This window comes from Sus scrofa, chromosome 9 (genome assembly GCF_000003025.6).
Source record: "Sus scrofa isolate TJ Tabasco breed Duroc chromosome 9, Sscrofa11.1, whole genome shotgun sequence".
NCBI lineage: Eukaryota > Metazoa > Chordata > Mammalia > Artiodactyla > Suidae > Sus > Sus scrofa.
In genome coordinates, this window is record NC_010451.4 from 121,961,709 (window position 1) to 121,983,119 (window position 21,411).

At 38.3% G+C, this 21,411-nt stretch overlaps 1 protein-coding gene and 1 long non-coding RNA gene across 7 annotated transcripts in view; one reads left to right on the top strand and one right to left on the bottom strand.

Annotated features, from left to right (window-relative positions):
- The window catches only part of LOC110255521, a 61,970-nt gene extending 48,361 nt beyond the window's left edge, over positions 1-13,609 (top strand). Inside the window, exon 2 of the long non-coding RNA XR_002335955.1 lies at positions 12,970-13,609. This is a non-coding gene — a long non-coding RNA (uncharacterized LOC110255521). The remainder of the gene's footprint in view (positions 1-12,969) is intronic.
- ACBD6 (acyl-CoA binding domain containing 6) overlaps positions 1-21,411 on the bottom strand; it is a 202,982-nt gene that overhangs the window by 48,659 nt on the left and 132,912 nt on the right. The window contains exon 7 of one of the 6 annotated variants that reach the window (XM_021063754.1): positions 3,316-3,858. The exons of 4 other annotated variants lie outside the window; for them this stretch is intronic. In XM_021063754.1, the coding sequence (XP_020919413.1) occupies positions 3,835-3,858 (24 nt within the window). In that variant the 3' untranslated portion in view covers positions 3,316-3,834. Of the gene's footprint in view, positions 1-3,315; positions 3,859-7,790; positions 8,289-21,411 lie in introns of those variants that run through there. One more of the 6 variants, XM_005656747.3, reaches the window with a different exon arrangement.

Consider the following 21,411-nt stretch of genomic DNA (forward strand, 5'->3'; position numbering starts at 1 on the left):
TCATAAGCACGGTTGGGTCTGCTGTGGCTGTGGTGTAGGCTGCAGCTGCAACTCCAATTTGACTCTAGCCTTGGGAACTTCAATATGTCAGAGGTGCAAGCCCCAAAAAGAAAAAAAAAAAGTTCAATTAATCAACTCAGTGATTGTAACTTACTAAAATAAAGTCTGTTCAGGTTTTAATCATTATTAATAATTATTTTAAATCAACTACTATAGCAATACTCTATTATGATTTTGATGCTTTAATAAAACACATCATTTTTGTATCTACAAAATCTTTATTTCTGTTACTCCTCTTTGTATGTTAAAGTGAAGTTTGTATTAAAGCATGAATATGATTGCAAACGTTTTTTTCTTGGTAACCTCAAAATAGGATATAGGAACCCAAACCTCAGTCTTTATACACATTCTCTTTTAAAATATATTATAAAGAATAAATGGAATTGAATGTCAAGAATGAGTAAGTGAAAGCTTTTACTCATCTGGTTTACAACTTATATCAACTAATTTTTCTAAATTTAAGTTGATTAAATTTTTTTGTTGTTTCATTTCAAATGACTACACCAGAAGAGGGTTGTTTGTCATGGTTATTTATGCTTTTCCTTTCTGTTTGAGCTTAAAAGAAATGTCCAAATTTAATAAATATGGAGTTGTTATAAACAGCAGCAAAAACAATTCGAATTTGGTCATACATTTGAAATCTTTATAAGGGATTATATATTAGGATAAAATAAAAACACTCAGTTGAATTTAAAATTAGTTGAAATTAAAATCATATAATAAAGTTAAAATGTAGAAAAATTCAACCATGCTTAAAATTCACACTATAAAAGCATGGAAATGTGCAGTCCCCACACTGTACCTCCATATGCTGTTTCCAAATAAATGAAAATTCATAAGGAACACAAATGAATTACAAAAAGCAAAAAATGTCAAGACCCAGACTATCAAATAGGAAAAGAAAAAAAAAAATGTACCCATGAGTCTCCTAAGTGATTTTTTTACAGTTACCTTTAAAATGGTAGAGAATTATGAAAGCTCCTCTCCCTCTGACCTGTTCCTCTGTTCTGACTCTTGCAAGACTTTAAACTATGACCCACGACTCTGAGGTTGGGTTCAAAAGCAGCCTCTCTTCTTGATAACTTTAAGTAGGACATTGAGCGTTCACAGTCCTTACTCAAAACTTTCTGTCTCATCCCTTGTGTTATGTGTGAATGTGTGTAGGTCCTCCTGCTCTTTTGAAGGTAAGGACCATGGCACAGTTTAACTTTATAGACCCATATTTCCTTCATCCCTTCTACCTACCACAAAACTTTGCATAAAAGAAAAGTTAAATAAGACTAAACTACTTGCAGGAAAATCAAATATAGTTATACCTCACTAAACCCAGGGACTTGATTTTTGGCATTCTCAAGTAGCTGGAATAGGGCCCAGAGTAGGGGGAAAAGATGCTGATAAGGACCATATTAAACATGTGACTGGCTGGCTTCTGTATAGGATTCTTCTAGCTGGTTTGAGAAAGCAATGAAAGGCCAGTCTTTGCCTATGAAATATGAGATGCAACAGGAGGCAGAAGGGACATGGAGAGCAAAAAGTGAAGGAAAGCAAGGATTAAGAGAGCACAAGTGCTAAGAGGGCCAGCAGAGCCTAATGGTAATTAGAAGAATGGGGGCAGCAGTAGTAGCAGCCAGTGGAAATTAGAAGCTGTGACAGAAGTGGCAAGCTGCAGACATTGTGGACCACAGAGAATAGCCAGCCATAAAGAGGGCTGGGCTGCATGCCAGCCGATAGATTTTAGCAATCTCAAGAGAGGGAGAGAGAAGCTTTGGCCCTATGCTTCACCATCTATAAATACCTGTGGTGTGGTACAGTGATTTAAGGGGGAGGCAATGAAGTACAGAATATATTAAAAATGTTTTTAATAGAAAAAGTTAAAAAGCAGAATGTAACTCTTCAGCTATTTGAAACCAACACTAATCTAGAATATTTAACTTTCTAGAAGGTGCTAGATAGTTGAGCCTTGATTAAATGAGGGAAAAAAAAAAAGAACAAACATTGGGTGAATACCTGTTGTTTACTGGTAGTTTTATAAATAACATTTCTTTTAATCCTCCTAACAACCCTTTTACAGAAACGTTATTATTCCCATTTTCAAGCTGGGTAAAAAGAGGCTCAGAGAGATTATATAACTTGCCCAGGGTCCCAGGACCTTTGGCATTAAAATCCGTGTTCTCTCAACTATACTAGGCTGCTGAAAAGGAGGAAGGGGATATAATACCAATAAATGCAATACACAGAAAAAAATGTGGTTAAAATTTTTATTTTTGTAGGTTAAAGACAATAGGTAGCCTAAATTAAAGTCTCATACATGGGTGCTCATGTAATTACTATTAACCATAATCTCAAAACAGATATATCACATGCAACGAGTGAAAAATCTTACTTTTCAGGACCACACATTCATTTTTACTTCTTCTCAGTTGATGGCTATATATTTTTTTCAGGTATGCTTATCTTGAATCTATAGCTTATTTTTAAAAACTAACTTAATAAGCTGGTCTAGCATTCGAAATTAAGTACATAAGAGAACAGAGCCAAACTATTTCCTCTTCTGAAGGCTGTTTGGCTCACTGTAGTACTGTTTCTGTAATACCATACAGTGAAAGCTCAATATATTTCAATCTACTTGATTCTAAGTCCCTCCTATGATAAATAATCAGTTATATAGTGAAGAAATCCAAGAAATGATTCTTTCCTTTCCGCCTCATTTACTGTGCACTCTGACAAGAAAATCTTCAGACTGGTAGGTCCACAAAATAGTCTGCCATCCACAGAAGGGGCTATGAAATAGGCACTTTCCTTAGCGTATCTGGGAAATTAATCTTAGTTTCTGCAGTTGTCTCAAATACAAATCCCTTATCAGTTCACATGTGAATGAATACAATGGCTTCACTGGTATTCCTCCCTTACTGCCGTGCTCCCTAATAGTAGTATGCTATCACTAGACTATGAATTTCTCCCTTTCCCCCTCATCACCTCTTCCAAAGAACTTTCAGAGTATCTCCCACTATGGCACCTGATTATATTCTGGCTCCTAATTGTTCTTCTTAATGAGTTTCTTACTGTCTCACTTTTTTCCCCCCCTTTTTTAGGGCCACACCTGCAGCATATGGAAGTTCCCAGGCTAGGGGTCGAATTGGAGCTGCAGGTGCTGGCCTACACCACAGCCACAGCAACCCCAGATCCAAGCTGTCTGTGACCTACACCACAGCTCACGGCAGTGCCAGATCCTTAACCCACTCAGTGGGGCCAGGAATGAACCTGCGTCCTCATGGATACTAGTCAGGTTCTTCACCCACTGAGCCACAATGAGAACTCACTTTTTTTTTATGCCACTGACTTATTACAGAAAGAGTTGTTCAGCAGAATGTCCCACAGTCCAGATTTATCAGTTTATTTCCTTTTGATATCATTTACATCATTATCACGTGCATTTTTAAATAGGTTTTATTAAATTTGGGTTCAGCTTGTCTTGGTAAGAATAAATAGTGCTCTGTGCTTCCTCCTGAGACAGGGCCTTGAAGAGCACATAGTCTTTGAGTGAGGGTGGACCTCCATGTGCGAGGGTAAACATTACAGGCAAAGCATTACGGGTAAACGTGGGTAATAGCACAGATGCAGGCAGGTACGCGTGTGATGTGTTCAGAGGCGGGAAACTACGTACACGCGCTGGAGACAGGTTTCATTCCGTTCAGCCCTGCCCTACTGGCATGACCAGGGCTAGAGGCGTCAGTATCTTTATCTTTATAAGGCTCCTGGGGAAATTCATACACTTTACCGGGCCTGAAACCCTCCAGCCTGGGGAAGAGCACACATATAAGTAGCTCATCCTTGGTGCATCGAGCTATCCCTGTTTCAGGGATTTGGGGCAAGACTTGTAGCAACTTCTCTCCCCGCAAGTCTCAGTTTAACTCTGCCCTCCTCAGTAACGTCTTGATCACTCTGTTCAAAGTAACCAATCGACTTCATTCATTTCTTAGCACTTACCTGATGGTGTCTTATTTACTTGTTTTGGGGATGTTTCCCTCACTAGAATGTGTGCTCCTAGAGAGTGTGGGCCTTGTCTGTCTTGTTCATGGTGGTAACTCCAATGCTTAAGAGTTCTGGGTTTATAAGAGAAGGCGCATGTGAAATACTCAAAATGAAGGGATAGATTTGTAAAGTTAAATTCTCTTTAGAACACTCTTATGTGATGTAGATAGAAAGCAATTAAAATTATCCTTTGAGCTTGTCTTCACTAAGACTGGGATAGTATCTCTGAGAATGTCTCTGCATTTTGGATATTTTGCTTTACGATATAGCTCATTTCACTTTACCGTTTAAAAGGAAAAAATTGAGACAGCATTTCACAGATAACTGCAACCCTGAACATCTATCTAATCAGTTCAATAATAATTTCTAAATGTACTTAATGGACTATTAAATCAGTAATTAGAAATCAAATTTTGCTACACTGCAAAAGATGTCAAAATTATGTATGCTCAGACGAAGGTATTTTAAAATTAAAATTTTATTTAATTAGCATTCCTCAGAGAAAGATATTTTAAAATTAAAATTTTATTTAATTACTGTTCCCATAATCTATATTAAAATTTATTTGTACCCTGATGACTTATAAAAATACAGGCAGGGCAGTATAAATACACAGAAAGAGCTCATAGTGGTTAACAAAATTCAGTGTTATAAAATAGTTAACAACAATGAAAAAAAAAAAGCCCAACAGAAGAAGTGAATCAGGGTTTGAGGAGTGGGGAAAAGAATGAAAAAACTTTTAAGTAAGTTGTTTTGTGGGGTGTTTGGAAACATTCCTTCCTTTCACCCACACTTTTGTGAGTTAAAGTTAATGGATTTCTATTGCACTCCTGTTGTCACTACTGCCTAATGCTTTCCTATGGATGAGGCAGATACCTGGTTATTTAAGGAGTAGGATAAATGGGCCAAGACAGCTTTCCCTATCCCCAATTCACCAGGGAGCGTTTGAGAATTCCACCTGACATGAGGACAGCACTGTGCTCTTAAACAATCTGCAGTTTGATCCGATTGTTCCCCAGTGGGGGAGGTAGGCCACAGCTCACTCAAGAGGCATTGATTGGATTAACAGCCTAATTCCCAACAGATGAATAGAATACTGATGTCTTGTCAGCCCAGATCACAAAAGGAAAACACAATCTGCTTCTGCAGCTCCGAGCTTTAACCCTCTGTTCACCCCCGGAGCTACAATTGCAGTTTTTCATACTGCAGTTTCTTCGGGACTATTTGCCAATAAATAATCAAACGGGTGGTTTTCATCACCATCTCTACTCTTTCATTCTCCTTCAGAGTAATTTTTAAAACGTTGAAAACCATGGAAAGATTTTTCGTTCAGTTTTAACTGTCCACGTTAGTCCTGCTGTGTAAATTCTTTCCTGGGTTTCCTCGAGAAATATTATATAAGCTGCTTTCTCAGGAGACCCAATAAAAAAGGACATAGCCTATGGGAAGAAAGGTAGCAAAATCCATACATTCAAAGACAAAACTATTCAGAACTGTTTGTCTGGCATATGCAACTGATTTTATTAAAGGGAACACATGATTGTATTAAGGGGAATAGAGTCTCAATAAATGTTAGCTTTAGTTTATTCCCTACTCCACCTCTACCTCCCTGTCCTACTGTAATTTAATAACTTTGGTATATGGCTGTACAACCAAGAGTCAAATAAAAAGGTCTCATTTCTGACAGTGGTTTAAAAATAAGACTTCAAGTTATCTATGAATTAGAATTCCCTTATATTTCTTCTATGAGTAGCAAAACACACAAAGATGCAGTATTTTGGGCCATTTTTAATGACAGTTTTCTTTTGTATACCTTTCTGCCTGGAGCCTGCGAATGCAGCAGGAAAGACTGATTTTAGTCAGTTGAGAGTAAAAACAATGATGCTAGTGGCTGTTTACTGTGCTAAGCAAGTTACATGTGTTCTCTTATGTAATCCACCCAACGACCTTATGAAGTATTAAGTTATCTCATTTCACAAATGAAGAAACTGAAGCTTAGTCAGGTTAAGTAACTTTGTCTGAGGTCACAGGATTTGTAAGGTGCAGAGCCAGAACTTAAATTAAGTCTCTGGCTCTAAAGCTTATGCTCTTAAACACTACTGGGATTTTATGGATTTCTCTGAATATCTTCATCTTTTATGGAGATTTTCTAGTATCTAAGGTATTAAAATTAAGATTCAGCCTTCTCTTAGAACCTGTTATTCTTCTTTTGGGAAAACAGTTCTATGTGTACAAATAATCTCTTTTGACTTTTCTTTAGGACATTTTTTAAAATGAATTTCATGATAGCCCCTTAAAATTAGCTACATTAAAACCAGAAAACATTTTTTTTTGCCTATGGCTTTGGAGTTATATTCAACTTCTTTCCTTTTTCTTTGCCTCTTATACTGTCTTTCATCACGTGAATTTGATTGAATTCTCCTTCTCTATTGTATTTCTCATTCTTTCTCTACAGTAATGGACCTTATCCAGCTCCTAACCTCCTAATCCACTAATTCCTCTAAGAGCCTCCCTAATAATTTATCTGGTCTCCCATCGCTTTTGCAAGCACTGTCCTAAGTATGCCATTCTTAAAATGTGGAAGCATATTCTGGAGTTCCCACTGTGGCACAGTGGGTTAAGAATCCAATTTCAGTGGCTCGGGTTGCTGGGGAGGTGCAGGTTGGATCTCTGGCCTGGCACAGTGGGTTAAAGGATCTGGTGTTGCTGCAGCTCAGATCCAATCTCTGGCCCAGGAACTTCCATACGCTGCCATAAAAAAAACACAAGACAAAAAAACCCCCAAACTTTGAAGCAAATTTTATCTTTGAGTCAGATAAGAATTTCTAACTAAGGATTTCTCTAGCTTTTAATAGAATTTGGCATGTTGTTACAGCTTTAAAAATTAACACTTAGGAATTCCTGTTGTGGCTCAGCACGTTAAGAATCCAGCATAGTGTCTGTGAGGATGCAGGTTTGATCTCTGGCCTTGTTCAGGGGTTAAGGATCCTGTGTTGCCACAAGCTGCATCGTAGGTCGCAGATGAGAGTGGAATCTGGTGTGGCTGTGGATGTGACACAGGCCTGTGCTACAGCTCCGGTTCAACCTCTAGCCTGGGAACTTCCATATGCCACAGTGCAGCTATAAAAAGAAAAACAAACTAAAAACACTGTACATATAGGAAATTTAGGTCAGTTCAAATGACATATTACATAAAAATATAGCTTATTAGGTATTTACCATATTGTATTATAATCTGATTCTTTATGGTAATATATGCTTTCATAATGCCTATCATTAAAAGACACTTGAAAAATAAGTTACAGACAATACATTTTTTTGGAAAGTGACAATGAAAAAGCTCAACCAATAGCAATTAAAACCCATTTACAGAATATGCATACCATAAAAGATCTTTGTTACTAGCCTCTGTGCCTCCCACAGATCTTACATATGTGTATATATGTACTTATTATTTATCTATAGTTAATCTACATCTTTTTTAATTCAGACATGCTTTTCTTTTAAGAAAATACAAATTTATACTTACATATAATTTTACAGAACACTTTGATATATACCAGCTTATTTGAAACTGACATTTTGTAGTAAGTAGGATAGGTAGCAGTAGGTATTAGTAGCTCCATTTTATAAATAAGGAAACTCAACCTTGGCAGAGTTTAAATTACCGGCCCCAAGTGATACAGGAAGCCAAAGAACAGAATTATAGGAGTTTACTTATTCCATTTGTAGAAATGACAAGTTGTGCAATTGCAATGTCTAATTCCCACTTCCAGAGTACAAGCAACAGTTACTGAATTTGGATAATAAAACATTAGCTGCTAATAGTTTGGTTAACCAAGATCCCCCTTCCATTCCCAAGTACATTGAATGTTCATTCCGTTGAGCATGAAAAAAAAAATCCAAGTAAGAGGAGAAGGATAGTATCATTAACTAAAAAATTTTAACTTTATACTAAAATAATAAAATCTAAAACAAGCAGTTAGAAGACACAAATGTCATGAACACATTCTAAATCAAGACTGGCTCTATTAGAGGTTCCCTGGAAGGGGGGAGAGCTTCAGGAGGATGATGCCCAAGGAATTTCTGCAGTATCAGAAAAAAGAGGCGGTGGAGTACACGAAGGAGTGGAAAATGGAATGCTTCCTTGGCATGTGAAAGACAGAAGGACCTCCATGGCGGCTGGAGACTTGCTGCTGTAATGCCACAAAAGATAGTTCCTAAGTTTTTTTTTTTTTCTTTCTTAATGATTTTTGTTCCTTCATACTGTGTGACTTCTTAAAATTCAAAGGAAATTTTGATGGCTCTCAACATAAATTGGAGAGGTAGAAATCGTTGTTCTGGCTGCCTTGGCCAGGCATAAAGTTAGCTGACAATACTGTATACTCTGGCAGGCATGTCTACCAACCCCACCTTTAAAATATAATACCCTGAAAGGCCTATTGTTTTTAATATTACCCAGGGGTTTTCACATTCTACAACTTTAGATTCCTAGCATGTAATATAAAAAGAGCATTTTAGCAGATAATCTAAAGTAAGTCATATTTAGTTATCCTTTCAAAAAATAATAATGTTAACAAGATCAAGCAGAAACGGAAAACAAACCAAATCCAAGTGAACCAAAACCCCCAATTCTAATAGCAAAAAAATCAAATCAATGGTGTATTTTTTGTGGTAACAGAGATATCCTTGTCTGACTGTGGAAACCAGGTTAAAGACAAGGGCTTGGACAGTTGTGTCCTGAAACAAGCAGACTGCAGGTTTTATAAATACATACAGAAATAATTAAAATATAAGGGGTTTAGAGGGATTAATCTCCTTTAAATAATCTCTGCCACAAAGCCTGTAAAGACACTACTGGCACCAGGCCCACGTGAGACCAGCTGTCGGATATCAGAGCAGCAGAGAGATTAACTGCTCCCACTTCTGCACTGACCTCCTCTGTGCAGTCTTCTCTGGACTCCATCATCAGTACTCACTGCACCACAGGGAAAGGTTAGCGGAATCATATCTGCTACCCTGGGGGAGCATTATCATTTGACTTGAGGACCTACCCTAAGCTGAGACGAAAAAGCAAACCGAAACAAGAGAGTTGGTGTTTGAAGGGAATCACGAAATGTAGGCTCAGAGGACTCTAGGGAAATGCAAGGGGGCGCCAGAAAAGTGCTGATTACCTGATTCCATTCATTTAACTCATGGCAATTTTAAAGTCACCTTTAATTATTTTCAAACTGAGTTTTAAGTAATATAGATAATACCCTTACTCCCAAAGGAAGCACAGAGCGACTGATAACTCTTTAAAAACAGGAGCATTTATTTTGCCTCAAAGCTAGCCACAGATTCAACAATTATTTTTAAAAGGTGGCAATGAAATGACTAAAACAAGAATATTGATAATAAGTACTTTCAGTCAGCTATCCCCCCCATTTCTATTTTATGCTATTTCCAAGACTTTAAAAGGAAACCATTAAAAAAATAGGCAATCAATGTTATGTACAAGTTCTTTTAAAAATAGTGTTATGCAAATATATTTTATGATGTATCTGAGTGGAATTTACTTGGACAGAAGCAGAAGTGTGAAACAGAAGAACACTGAATCACTACAAAGCATTCAGACATTGCAAGATCAAATAGACATGTACATATTAGCATACATATTCTTCCACCAAAAGAAAATGAGATTGGGTGCTGAACTGTCTTCTTTAAATAGCGTCCTAGATTCCCAACTCTGTCATTCCAATTTTGCTTCTGTGATTTTTTGAACACCAACAAATCTCTCTGCCCTAATTATTTTTCTTGTCAAAAAGTGATTTTTTTTTTTTTTGGAGGGGGTCCTCCTGTTTACTTCAAAGGTATGTTTTTAAGGACAGATGAATAAACAGTATCTGTCTAAACTTTCCTGACTCGAGAGTTGCACATAGGCTATTACATCAATTCTAAGTATTTCAAAGGAAATACCGTTAAAACAGCTCAGTGAAATAGTCTAGATGACACAATCACCATATTTCTTACACAAAAATGATTAAGCTTCAAGAATCAGTATCAAATATAATTTACTTTTTAAAAAAAAGAACAAAAAGGTGCTTTGCGTTTTTATAGTTAAAGGGCAGAAGTTCTTGTTAATAAGAAATTTTAAAATATTTATATAAACAACAGCTTCGTTCTGCTGTTCTGCAAAGGGTCACAGAAAACTTTTCAGTAACACAGAGCACCCATACTTTTTTTCTCCTGCACTGTCTCTAAAATGAAAGCTTTGTCTTTGTTTCCCTGCACCGCCCCCCCCACCCCCCACCTCAGAATGGGTTTTAAAGACTGTCAAAGAGAAGGCTGAAGGTCAAATATGAGAGTTCTTGCTGTGGCACAGTGGATTAAGAATCTGACAGTAGCAGCTCAGGTTGCTACAGAGGTTCGGATTCAATCCTTGGCCTGGCACAGTGGGTTAAAGGACCTGGCATTGCTGCAGCTGCATCTCCGATTCAATCCCTGGTCTGGGAACTTCCAGATGCTGTGGGTTCGGCCATGGGGGAACAAAAAGGACTCTCTTGAAGTCCATCAACACAGTTTTCTTTTTTTAAAATTTTATATTGTTAGGTCCACACCCACGGCATATGGAGGTTCCAGGCTAGGGGTTCAATCCGAGCCACAGCTGCCGGCCTACACCATAGCCACAGCAGCACAGGGTTCGAGCCGTGTCTTCGACCTACACCACAGCTCACAGCAACGCCAGACCCTTAACCCACTGAGCGAGGCCAGGGATCAAACTGGCAACCTCAAGGTTCCTAGTCGGATTCGTTTCCACTGCGCCATGACGGGAACTCCATCAAAACCTTTTTCACACATAAGATGTTAATGACTTTCAGACTATAGGATTTCAGACTTTGAACCACTGAGCCAGAGGTAAGAATGTCTTTGCACAGATCACCCAGACCAGTGGTTCTCCCCACGTGTTGGCTCCAGGCCAGTAGTATCAGCTCCACCTGGGAACTTGAGCGCCACCCTGGACCTATCAAACCAGAAACTCTGGGGGTTGGGCCCAGCAATTTGTTTTAACAAGCCCCTGTGATTCTGATGCTAGCGAAAAAAATTAAATGTAATAAAAATAGTTTAATACATTTATCTTTTCCTTAATTTTTAAATTTAAACATATTCGACAGGATTCCTTTTCATCTTCCAGGGAAAGGATGCCCATCAGAGAGACCATTATTGTTTGGTGCACTGTTTTTATAGTTCTATAACATAAACTGACATTTATTGGAGCTTCACATAAGATTTTTCCATCAACGGATGTGTTGGAAGAGTAATAACCAAGTATGCTGTGTTGGGCAAATACCTACACATCAGGATAGTTTTCAAAGCCATCAGGCAAAGGGGGTCAGTTGAGTTTTTTTTTTTTTTTACTGCACAGGCTAATGCTTTAAGAGTGTCTTGATGGAATCAAGGAAATTGGATTGTCCCCCCATTTGCTGGGCTAAAACAAGCCTTTTTTTATTTATCCCATTAGAGGGACACAAGAGAAACCTTTTAAATGTCACTAAAAATTTCCCTGCATGGCAAAACCCAGTCAAAAGGGTTTTAATTTTCTCTGAGAACTCTTAAGTAATGCAGTATGTCAAGGTTTAATAAATTGTAGGTGGGGATAGTTTTCGTTATAGGCAACTTTTTTTAAAAAAAACAGGTGCTTAGACATGCTTAGGCTTCTCTGTGTTGAGAGGTCAGGGCACTACCTCAAGCAGTAGAGAACTCAACTTCAGTCCAAATAGCAAACAAATGAACCATGATGTAAAATATTTGCAATAAATTTTAAGGACACTTATAAAAAAGAAAATATTTTAAAATATATTGAAAATGATGGATAATCCTTTCATAAATGATATTTCTATATTGAGCTTCTTGAAAAATATGGCCTTGAACAAAGCCCAAGGAGAGCACAGAGATTAGGCATTAAACTGTCTCTCAATAGAAAGACGTACTACAGAGCAAAGCCAGACTCTGTGTATCCCCCATCTGTAACACGGTAAAACCCATATTGTACAACTTTCAAACTACTATAGAAATATTAATAAAAACAAGTTGGTTTACATGCCATATGGATTGCACACATATCTACAGAAAATTAATGAATTGGTCTAAATCTACCTTCTCTGATCATATACTTGTACTCGTTGAATAGATATAATCATTAAACATTGTGGGGTTTTTAATTTTTTCCCATCTTCAATAAAATATTAAAAGTGCTTCCAACCACAAAACAAAATGTTATCCAGGGCACGTCAGAATAGAGGACTTTTTAAGAAGTGCTATCTATATAAATTAGTGTGGCTCCTTTCAGAATCATCCCTTTGATAGAAATATTCTTACCCATACTTAAATAAGCATCATGCACCTTACTCGGTCGCCTTGTTCCCCATACCAAAAAGAGAGAAACTATGCCAAAGAGAAAAGATACCTCGTATTTTGAAAATAGAATTAATAATTAAATTATGTCATATTCCTCTTTTATTACCTGCTTTAAAAAATACTTTTAGCTCACATCAGGACCAGATGGTATGGGGTTCAACAACAAGAGAGTTCTATAGGGGAATCCAGCAAGCTTTACTAACTGCTTATGTGTTGGGGGCCACCCTAGGACCACAGCTGTTTCACAAGATGGTTTTAGTGAAGTACCAGCTGACAAAAGAAGGATTACCATTTTGCCATGTCCAGTCAACTGTCTCTACACTTTCAACAAACATTTTTTTAATTCTTAATTGACATTTGTAGTAGAAGCTAAGTATCCTCTTTAATGCAAACTCCAGCTTTAGTAAGTTCCTAATGACTCATTTTTAGTTATTCTCTCCATTATGTATATAGAGAGGTAGTTTTCCTTTTTTTTTTTAGCTGTTAGCAGTAACAACTCAGAAGCCCTACATGAAATTGTTACGCCTTGGAAGTTGAGTCCCTGAAAGTCGCCCAAGTTTGTCAACATTGGTAAAAGAACTAACAATTATAAAAAGAAAAATCAACAAGCAATCAAAGGGAGCAGAAGCTGAAAATGGGAGTAAGGGAGTATATATTAAGAAATTCTATAATGAATACTTCACCATTAAAAGACTCTGCCACTGGCTTAACTTTGCTGGTGTTTTTTCACAGGAGGACCTTTGCTAATCCCAAATCCTGACATTCAAGTGAATAGAAAAGTTGAGAAAATTTAGTGTTCTCTTGCTGGAATGCAAGAATTCGTATTCTTAATTCTTAGATTCCTAGGACATCCATGGAAGGGCTTCAGCAAGTATATGAATCTATTATAATTGTGTGCAAAAATGCAACATGCATATCCTCTCTGGTGTTCATATCCTTTCCTCATATTCTTCCTAAAAAGGTTAAAGACCACTGTTGTGGGGTAGCAGTAGATTAAAAAGATTGGCCAGGAACTGGTAGTTGCTGAAATTGGATGATGAGGACACAGAAGTTCATTGCACTATTTTCTCTAATTTTGCATATAGTTGAAGTTGTCATTAATAAATGATTTTTTAAAAAATAAACTGTTGTGAAAGGAACTCACTGTGTACAAATCAATTCTTGATAAAGGGCTGGTAAATCTGAGTAAATTGCTAATGTAAGTGCTGAGCCTTTCCTCTCATCGTAAGGAAAGTCAAATGAAGGTAAGGGATTTGCAATTTCAGACAACATAAGTGTGGAAATCTTTCATGGCGAAACTTTGAATGATGCAAGTTACTTTACTTTTGAATTGATTATTCTGTTTCACAAAACTACAAAAGGAGAAGAGAAAAAAGATAACTGGTAAAGCAAAGACTGCAAAGACAAAGGAGGTGGTGGTTTGGTGCTTGGTGGGGGGGGAGTGAAGGGAATAAAGTGGTGGGTCTAATCAAATCACTTTTAAAAGCTGCAGCCTCTCAGAGTTTAACCTTGCCAATCAGAGTAAGCAGGATCAGAAACATGTTTGTGCACATTAAACTTTGCCTGCGTCCTTGAACCTCCGGTGCACTTCTCCTCTCAAGCAGCCCGGGAAGCCTTCGTAATGCTTACCCTTAGAGAGAACCTTGAATTCCATTAGAAAGCTCCACAGGAAGGAGAAACCCTCAAGTGGCAGCTTGAACCATAGAGACAGCTCATCTCCTTTACAGATATTAGAAGTGAGCTCATGGGATTAAGCCTGCAAGTCCTAGAAAATTAAAAAGTATGAGCACACCAACAAATGCCATTATACCAACCAGATATCTCTGTCTTCTTTTCCTTTTAAGAGATGGTAAATATTTAAAACAACGATACAATAAAGACTGGTTACTAAATCTACCATGAAACTCTAAAATTGGTCTGGCTAAAATCTAATATAATAATATGTACATCTTACCATGCTTTGCTGTAAAATAAAATAATTCACCCATTTGATGGCTAGTACATCTCATACTATACCTTTTGTGTGTGTGTGTGTGTGTGCGCGCGCGCGTGCGCTTTTTTAGGGCCCCACCTACAGCATATGGAAGTTCGCAGGCTAGGGGTCGAATTGGAGCTACAGCTGCCGGCCTACATCACAGCCACAGCCATGTGGGATCCAAGCCATGTCTGCGACCTACACCACAGCTCACGGCAACACCAGATCCTTAACCCACTGAGCAGGTCCAGGGATCGAACCCACATCCTGATAGATACCAGTCAGATTTGTTTCTGCTGCACCCCAACAAAAACTCCCCAGATAATACTTTTAAATAAAAGGAAGAAGATAAATACCTTGACTTTCATAATTATTATGGTTCTACTCTGTTCTATACTAATGAGAAAATATCTCATGCAACGTAGAGTTTTAATATGTCAAGTAGGCAGACTCAGACTCAACATGTAGGAGAAATTTCTAATAACCAGAACTTTCTAAAGTGGAATAAGCTACTTTGACATAAACAGCAATGTTCACATAGGCTATCTGGCTTAACCATCTTTTGGAAATTTATCAGAGAGAATTCTTGCAGTAGGTAGAGAAACAGACGATTTTTAAATTCCTTTCTACCTTTAAAATTTTACAGTTATGCTTTATTAGGTCACACAGTTAGTGGCAGAATAGAAACTGGAATCGAGGTAATTTGACTCCAAACCTAGTCTTTGCAAACACAAGGTTACAACCCCCTCACATGTCCTCAGGTAGTAAATATAAGAGAGGTGAACTGGGTCAGGGCAGCAAAAGTGGGGTGATAGAAAGTGGAGAGCTTTCAACCAGGATGACCATATTTTGAAATTTCTCAAGAGAATCCTAACGTCTATAGCGTTATGTGAAATCTACTGACAGTTAATTACCTATCAACTGTGCTGTAACACTATAGGGGCCAAACAAAAAGAGAACTTTGGGCTGCATATGACCCATGCCAGTTTGAACTATGAGACCTTTTCAAATTCCCATTTCCAAACTAAAGATTTTTTAAATTCCTTCTCTAGATTCTTCAAATTTATCAATATTCTTTTGAAATAAAAAAACTAGATTTTATGCTTTCTGTTAACTGTAGTCTGCTATGTATATAACAGTGTTTTGCTCTGGTTTTTAGAGATTATATTCCTGTCACCACTGTGCCACCTTTACATTGGCTTTTGCAAGATCAACATTACCTTGCAGTATCATTGTCCATGATAACTGTCAAATTTTCTACAGATATTTGTGCATAATTTCCATACATGTGTATATGAATATGGCCCATAAATACTCGATAGCACTAATGTTTATAGAACAATCACATTTTCTTTGAAGAGTCATTTCCCCCCCTGGAATTATCTTACTCCCAACTTTTAGGCATGAAAAGGTACTCTTTTTAAGTGTATTAGTTTGATCACCAAAAAAGCAAGCTTAACCATTTCCAGACCTTATTTTGTTAGTCTGTATAACTCCTTCATCTTTAATTCATCCTCACAATGTGACATTTAGAAGAACATTTTAGACTGAGCAGCATTAAACACAATGTTTTTATACCATGCATACATTTAAATAACAAATTTCAGAAATCAATAAGCTACTACTTCAATATTCAAACAAGTCAGTTCTTTTAAAGGAGATGAGGGATCCACTTCTTGAGCTCAATGAAGAACTGCCTGACTTTCTAAAAAGTTACTGAATTAGAGAATGAACTCAGTTCTGAGTGCACAGTCAACTAACGTGTGCAGAATGTTAAGATTCAGCTGTAGGTACTAACTGAGGTGTTCGGAAACCTTGATGATAAAGAAAGTGGATTGCCTGGGGATAAAAACCACATCTTTTGTTTCAAGCTTATGATAGCATAAGATGTCAACAATTTCTGGTTTACAGCACCAGCAAGAGAGAATGTAGCCAGGGGACCATTACGAAGGAGCAATTTACTAGACCAGGTCATAACACTTTGACAGTGTCCTATAATTCAGTTAGATGTACAAATAAGATGACACTGGGTGTTCTCTGAACGCAAAGTAATTGGAACTTGATTCACACTGGTCTATGAGCCAGTTGCTCATTCTAAGAAACTCAGCAAAAGAAGTGACTATTCAATATAAAACATGACAGAAAAAATAACATTAAAGAAAATTGTGAGACTAGAAACATGGATTAAAAGTCACACTGAAGGGGGAAACCTGGTGAACAAAATGATGTCTACATAAAGAAATTTCATTATAAATAAGAAAATGTTAAGGACACGAAGAACTTACTATTATAATCTTCATGAAATGCATCAGATGGCCAGGAATTCTTTTTTTTTTTTTTTTTTTTGTCTTTTGTCTTTTTTTTGTTGTTGTTGCTATTTCTTGGGCCGCTTCCGCGGCATATGGAGGTTCCCAGGCTAGGGGTTCATTCGGAGCTGTAGCCACCAGCCTACGCCAGAGCCACAGCAACGCGGGATCCGAGCCGCGTCTGCAACCTACACCACAGCTCACGGCAACGCCGGATCCTTAACCCACTGAGCAAGGGCAGGGACCGAACCCGCGACCTCATGGTTCCTAGTCGGATTCGTTAACCACTGCGCCACGACGGGAACTCCAGATGGCCAGGAATTCTAAAAGCACTGAGTCAGTGTGATAAGAGTATGATAGCCTCATAATGCAAGAAAAACACATGAATGAATCTGCAGTCAAAATGCTCTAGTGTGAACTGGTTATCCTCCTTACTAGCTTTGTGCCCTCAGTTAATAGCTCCTCTGCGCTTTCAGCTCAGTGAAATGAGGATAATGTCATAGAGGACTCCTGTCAGGTTACAGTGAGCTAACACTATCACCATATTTTATCGAATTTAAAACGTGATACAAATATTTGGTCTTTAAATACTGGTTTATTTGTCCTTGTTCACAGTTTTCAGGCTGCTTTTGCATTGATATTTGTCTTTCTGTTAACACATAAACCTTTGCCTACATTTTTTTTTTTTGAGATATAGAGGTTTCTTTTCATAAGGGGATGACACTTGTGTATGTGTGTGTGTGTGTGTGTATTTTAGGGCTGCACCCACAGTATATGGAAGTTCCCAGGCTAGGGAACTGCAACTGCCAGCCTAAACCACAGCAGCACTGGATCCTTAACCCACTGAGCAAGGACAGGTATTGAAACCATGTCCTCATGGATACTAGTTAGGTTCGTTTCTGTTGAGCCACAATGGGAACTCCACATTTTTTCTTCTAGTAAAAAAAATATTCACAAAACATCTCCAAAGCCCCTGGGACTTAAATAACACCTTGGTACCCAGTGAGGACTGACTAGACTTAGTCTTGAACTTTATAATCCATTATAGAAGAACTCTTTTTAAAAACAAAAGCTTATTCAGAGGCTTAATCTTAAAATAGGTAAAAGTTGATGTGGGGACAGAAACTTCTGGGTACCTCTGGGGAGAGTCACAGAGCACTCTGAAAATCCCCGAGCTGGAAGGTAGGCTTCCTCTCACATTCGTGTGCCCAGGGCAAGAATACAAGTAGAGATCGCCAGAACCCCTTCTTTAACCACCCCCGGCTCCATCCTGTATCACAAAGGGCCTCATAGACATGAGTACAGACACAGATCTCATGGTCCGAGCTCAAGCCATTCCTCCACCTTCCATTCACTTGCCCCTGGGCCACCTTTCAGGCCTAGGGGCAGACGTGCTGGCAGCAACGTCTGCCCTTGGGTTAAATCCTGGAAATAAACTGGGCCATTTGGACTGGTCTCTTTCTAAGCCAACTGAATCCATGGTGGAAGATGTGATTTAAAAGTACGAAGTGGATTTAAATTTTGACTTTTGGGAAGTGGAAAACGAAGAGACAATTATCTCATACCTCAGCTCGCTCTTCTTACCACTCTAGTCATAAACAAATGCGTTCTACTACAGTTTTGAGAGACTGTCTATATTTCTTTCAACCCACTCAGTCTCAAAAGGTCAGTTTAAATAAAAAATAAAGGACTGTCTGAAAAGGGTAAGTAACAGCTACGTGAAACAAAAGCAGTCCACTGCCAAGATATTTGTCCAAAGCAGTAACTAACTTCAACATGGGCATTGTGGTTTCCCAATGCATAACCTACACTTAAGAGTACATCTAGCCTGGAGGTCCTGTGGGAGCTCAGTGCTAATGCACCCGACTAGTATTCATAAGGATGAGGGTTCCATCCCTGGCCCGCTCAATGGGTTAAGGATCCGGTGTTGCCGTGAGCTGTGGTGTAGGTCGCAGACACAGCTTGGATCCTGTGTTGCTGTGGTGTAGGCTGGCAGCTGTAGTTACGATTTGACCCCTAGCCTGGGAACTTCCATGTGCCACAGGTGCGACCCTAAAAAGCAAAAACAGTCCATCCAACTTCTCTTTAGAACAAAGTCTTTGGCACCTCCTGCTCAAGAATGTCTGATTACATGCTACAGTCTATTTAAGCCTGCCACATTCAAACAGTCCTCGCAGAACTAAGCATATTGACCAGATCCTGTCAAGAACATCATGAAGTACGCAAATAACCTTGTTTAAAAAAATCAAGTTTTCCTAATTTCTTTCCTTTTATTCTTTCATTAAATTCTAAAAGTTAACATTTCTTTGAGGCATAATTATTATTTCTATTCTAAACACTCATCTCCTACCCTGTTTTATCAGGATCTAGGCTCTTCCCCACTCCCAACTCTCTAATCTCACCTCCTGCTACTATCTAAAGAATTTTCAGTGATGATTGAAGCCTCTCAACCGCCTTACTTCCAGCCATGGTGACCTACTTGTTCATCCTCAAACATACCAACCCTGCTGTGGTTTCAGAGCCTTTGCACGTCTGTTCCTTCTGCTTGGAAAAGGACACTGTTCCCCCTGATTCCACAAGAGTGATTCTCTGACTTCTTCCATCTCTGCCCCAACGTCACCTCCTGACTCACTCCATAGGAAACAGCACTTTCCTCCTCCCCTCCCTCTCTATCCCTTTGCTTACTTTAGGTGTCATGGTTTTTATCACCTGCTGATACAGTATTCATTTGTTTATTGTCTATCTCCCCTCCCAGCAATACAGGCACTTTGTTTTGTTCCTGGTGGTGTGTCATCACCTAGAATGGCACCCGGAAGATGGTAGCACTCAATCAATTCTTGTTTAATAAGCATGTGAGTGAATGAGTGTGATGCAGACACTACACATAGTAAGCTTCACTGAGTTCTAAATATTTTTGTTTATATCAAACATATACTAAGTGACATGTCAAGTATTATGTCAGGAGTTGGGAACTAGAAAATATCAAAGTTCCTACTCTCAAGGAGCCTAAGAGGAGTCTTGTAAGTGGAAAGATAATTATAATAAAAAGTGATATATTCTATGACAGATGTAAAAAAAGTATCTTATAGGAGTGCAAAAGAGGATGTCTAAAGGCAGGTTGTGGTTGGAGGAGAAGGAGGGGGACTAGGTCAGGGTCTTCCCCTAAGAGGCGACGCATTAAAGAATAGGGAAAGGGATTTTGTGTATGTACACACACACACACACACACACACACACACACACACACACACACACACGTATGTGTTTTTGGCTGGGGGAGTATTTACCTACAAAGGAACAACCATTTTTCTTTCTTTTTTTTTTTTTTTTTTTTTGTCTTTTGTCTTTTTTGTTGTTGTTGTTGTTGCTATTTCTTGGGCCGCTCCCGCGGCATATGGAGGTTCCCAGGCTAGGGGTTGAATCGGAGCTGTAGCCACCAGCCTACGCCAGAGCCACAGCAACGCGGGATCCGAGCCGCGTCTGCGACCTACACCACAGCTCACGGCAACGCCGGATCGTTAACCCACTGAGCGAACCCGCAACCTCATGGTTCCTAGTTGGATTCGTTAACCACTGCGCCACGACGGGAACTCCAGGAACAACCATTCTTCAATATTTTATAACATTTACTGGATGTGTATCTGTCCAATGTTAGGCAAGAGACCACTAGGAAGACTAAAGAAACAAAAGACATGATCCCTGCACTCAGAGAATTCACAACCAACCAGAGACACAACACGAGGTGGACAGTAAGGTAAACACAATTAATACAGCAACACTAGTTCAATAAAACTGCTGGAAAATACTCTATTCATATATTGTAGTTCCCTCCAGAACTTAAGTTTCTCTTCAACATCACCTTCCTCGGTTAGGAATTTTTCTTAACATGCTTTTTGAACTCAGGATAGATAGCGTCTGACTACATTTGGCTTCAAAATGACATTACAAGTCTAAACATGTGTTCCTCCATTTGCCATCAGAGAGGAGCTGTTTTATTATTATTTTGGTGCATCCATGTACTTAATGTGATTTCCAAAATGAACAAAGGGCACAAGCTGTAGAAATAGGCTAGAAAATGACCTCATGTTGCACTGCCTTATTTGTTCTACTTAAAAAAAAATCTTCTCTAAAAAGCCTTAATGTTTTCATTTTATTTTGATAAACTAAAATTTTTACTAACCAGAGATTATTTGTTACTGGAAAATTTGGATTTGAATATTCACATGGCTGCAAATGTCTGACTCTGGATTCTTATATGGAAAATTTCATTTTACAGTATTATTATAAGGAAAAAAGAAACCAAATAGGTAGACATATCTTGCACAGCTATCTGAAAAATAGCAAGTGCTCAGTCAATAAGACTTGTCTAAATTTCCATCCCTCCTTTAAAAATTCAGGTGTATCTGGGAATTCTAACCAGTTTGCATGATTCATCACAGGAATGAATTAGTTTAATCTGAGTTTTTTAATCCTGATTCCTATTTATGCTAGGTAGTACTGAAGGACTGGTAGATGGAGAATTATAAACCTGGCACTATAGACTTAGGCAGAGATGGTTATTTATTTATTTTTTTTTCTTTTAGGCTGCACTTGCAGCATATGGAAGTTTCCAGGCAGGGTCACATTGGAGCTGCAGTTGCA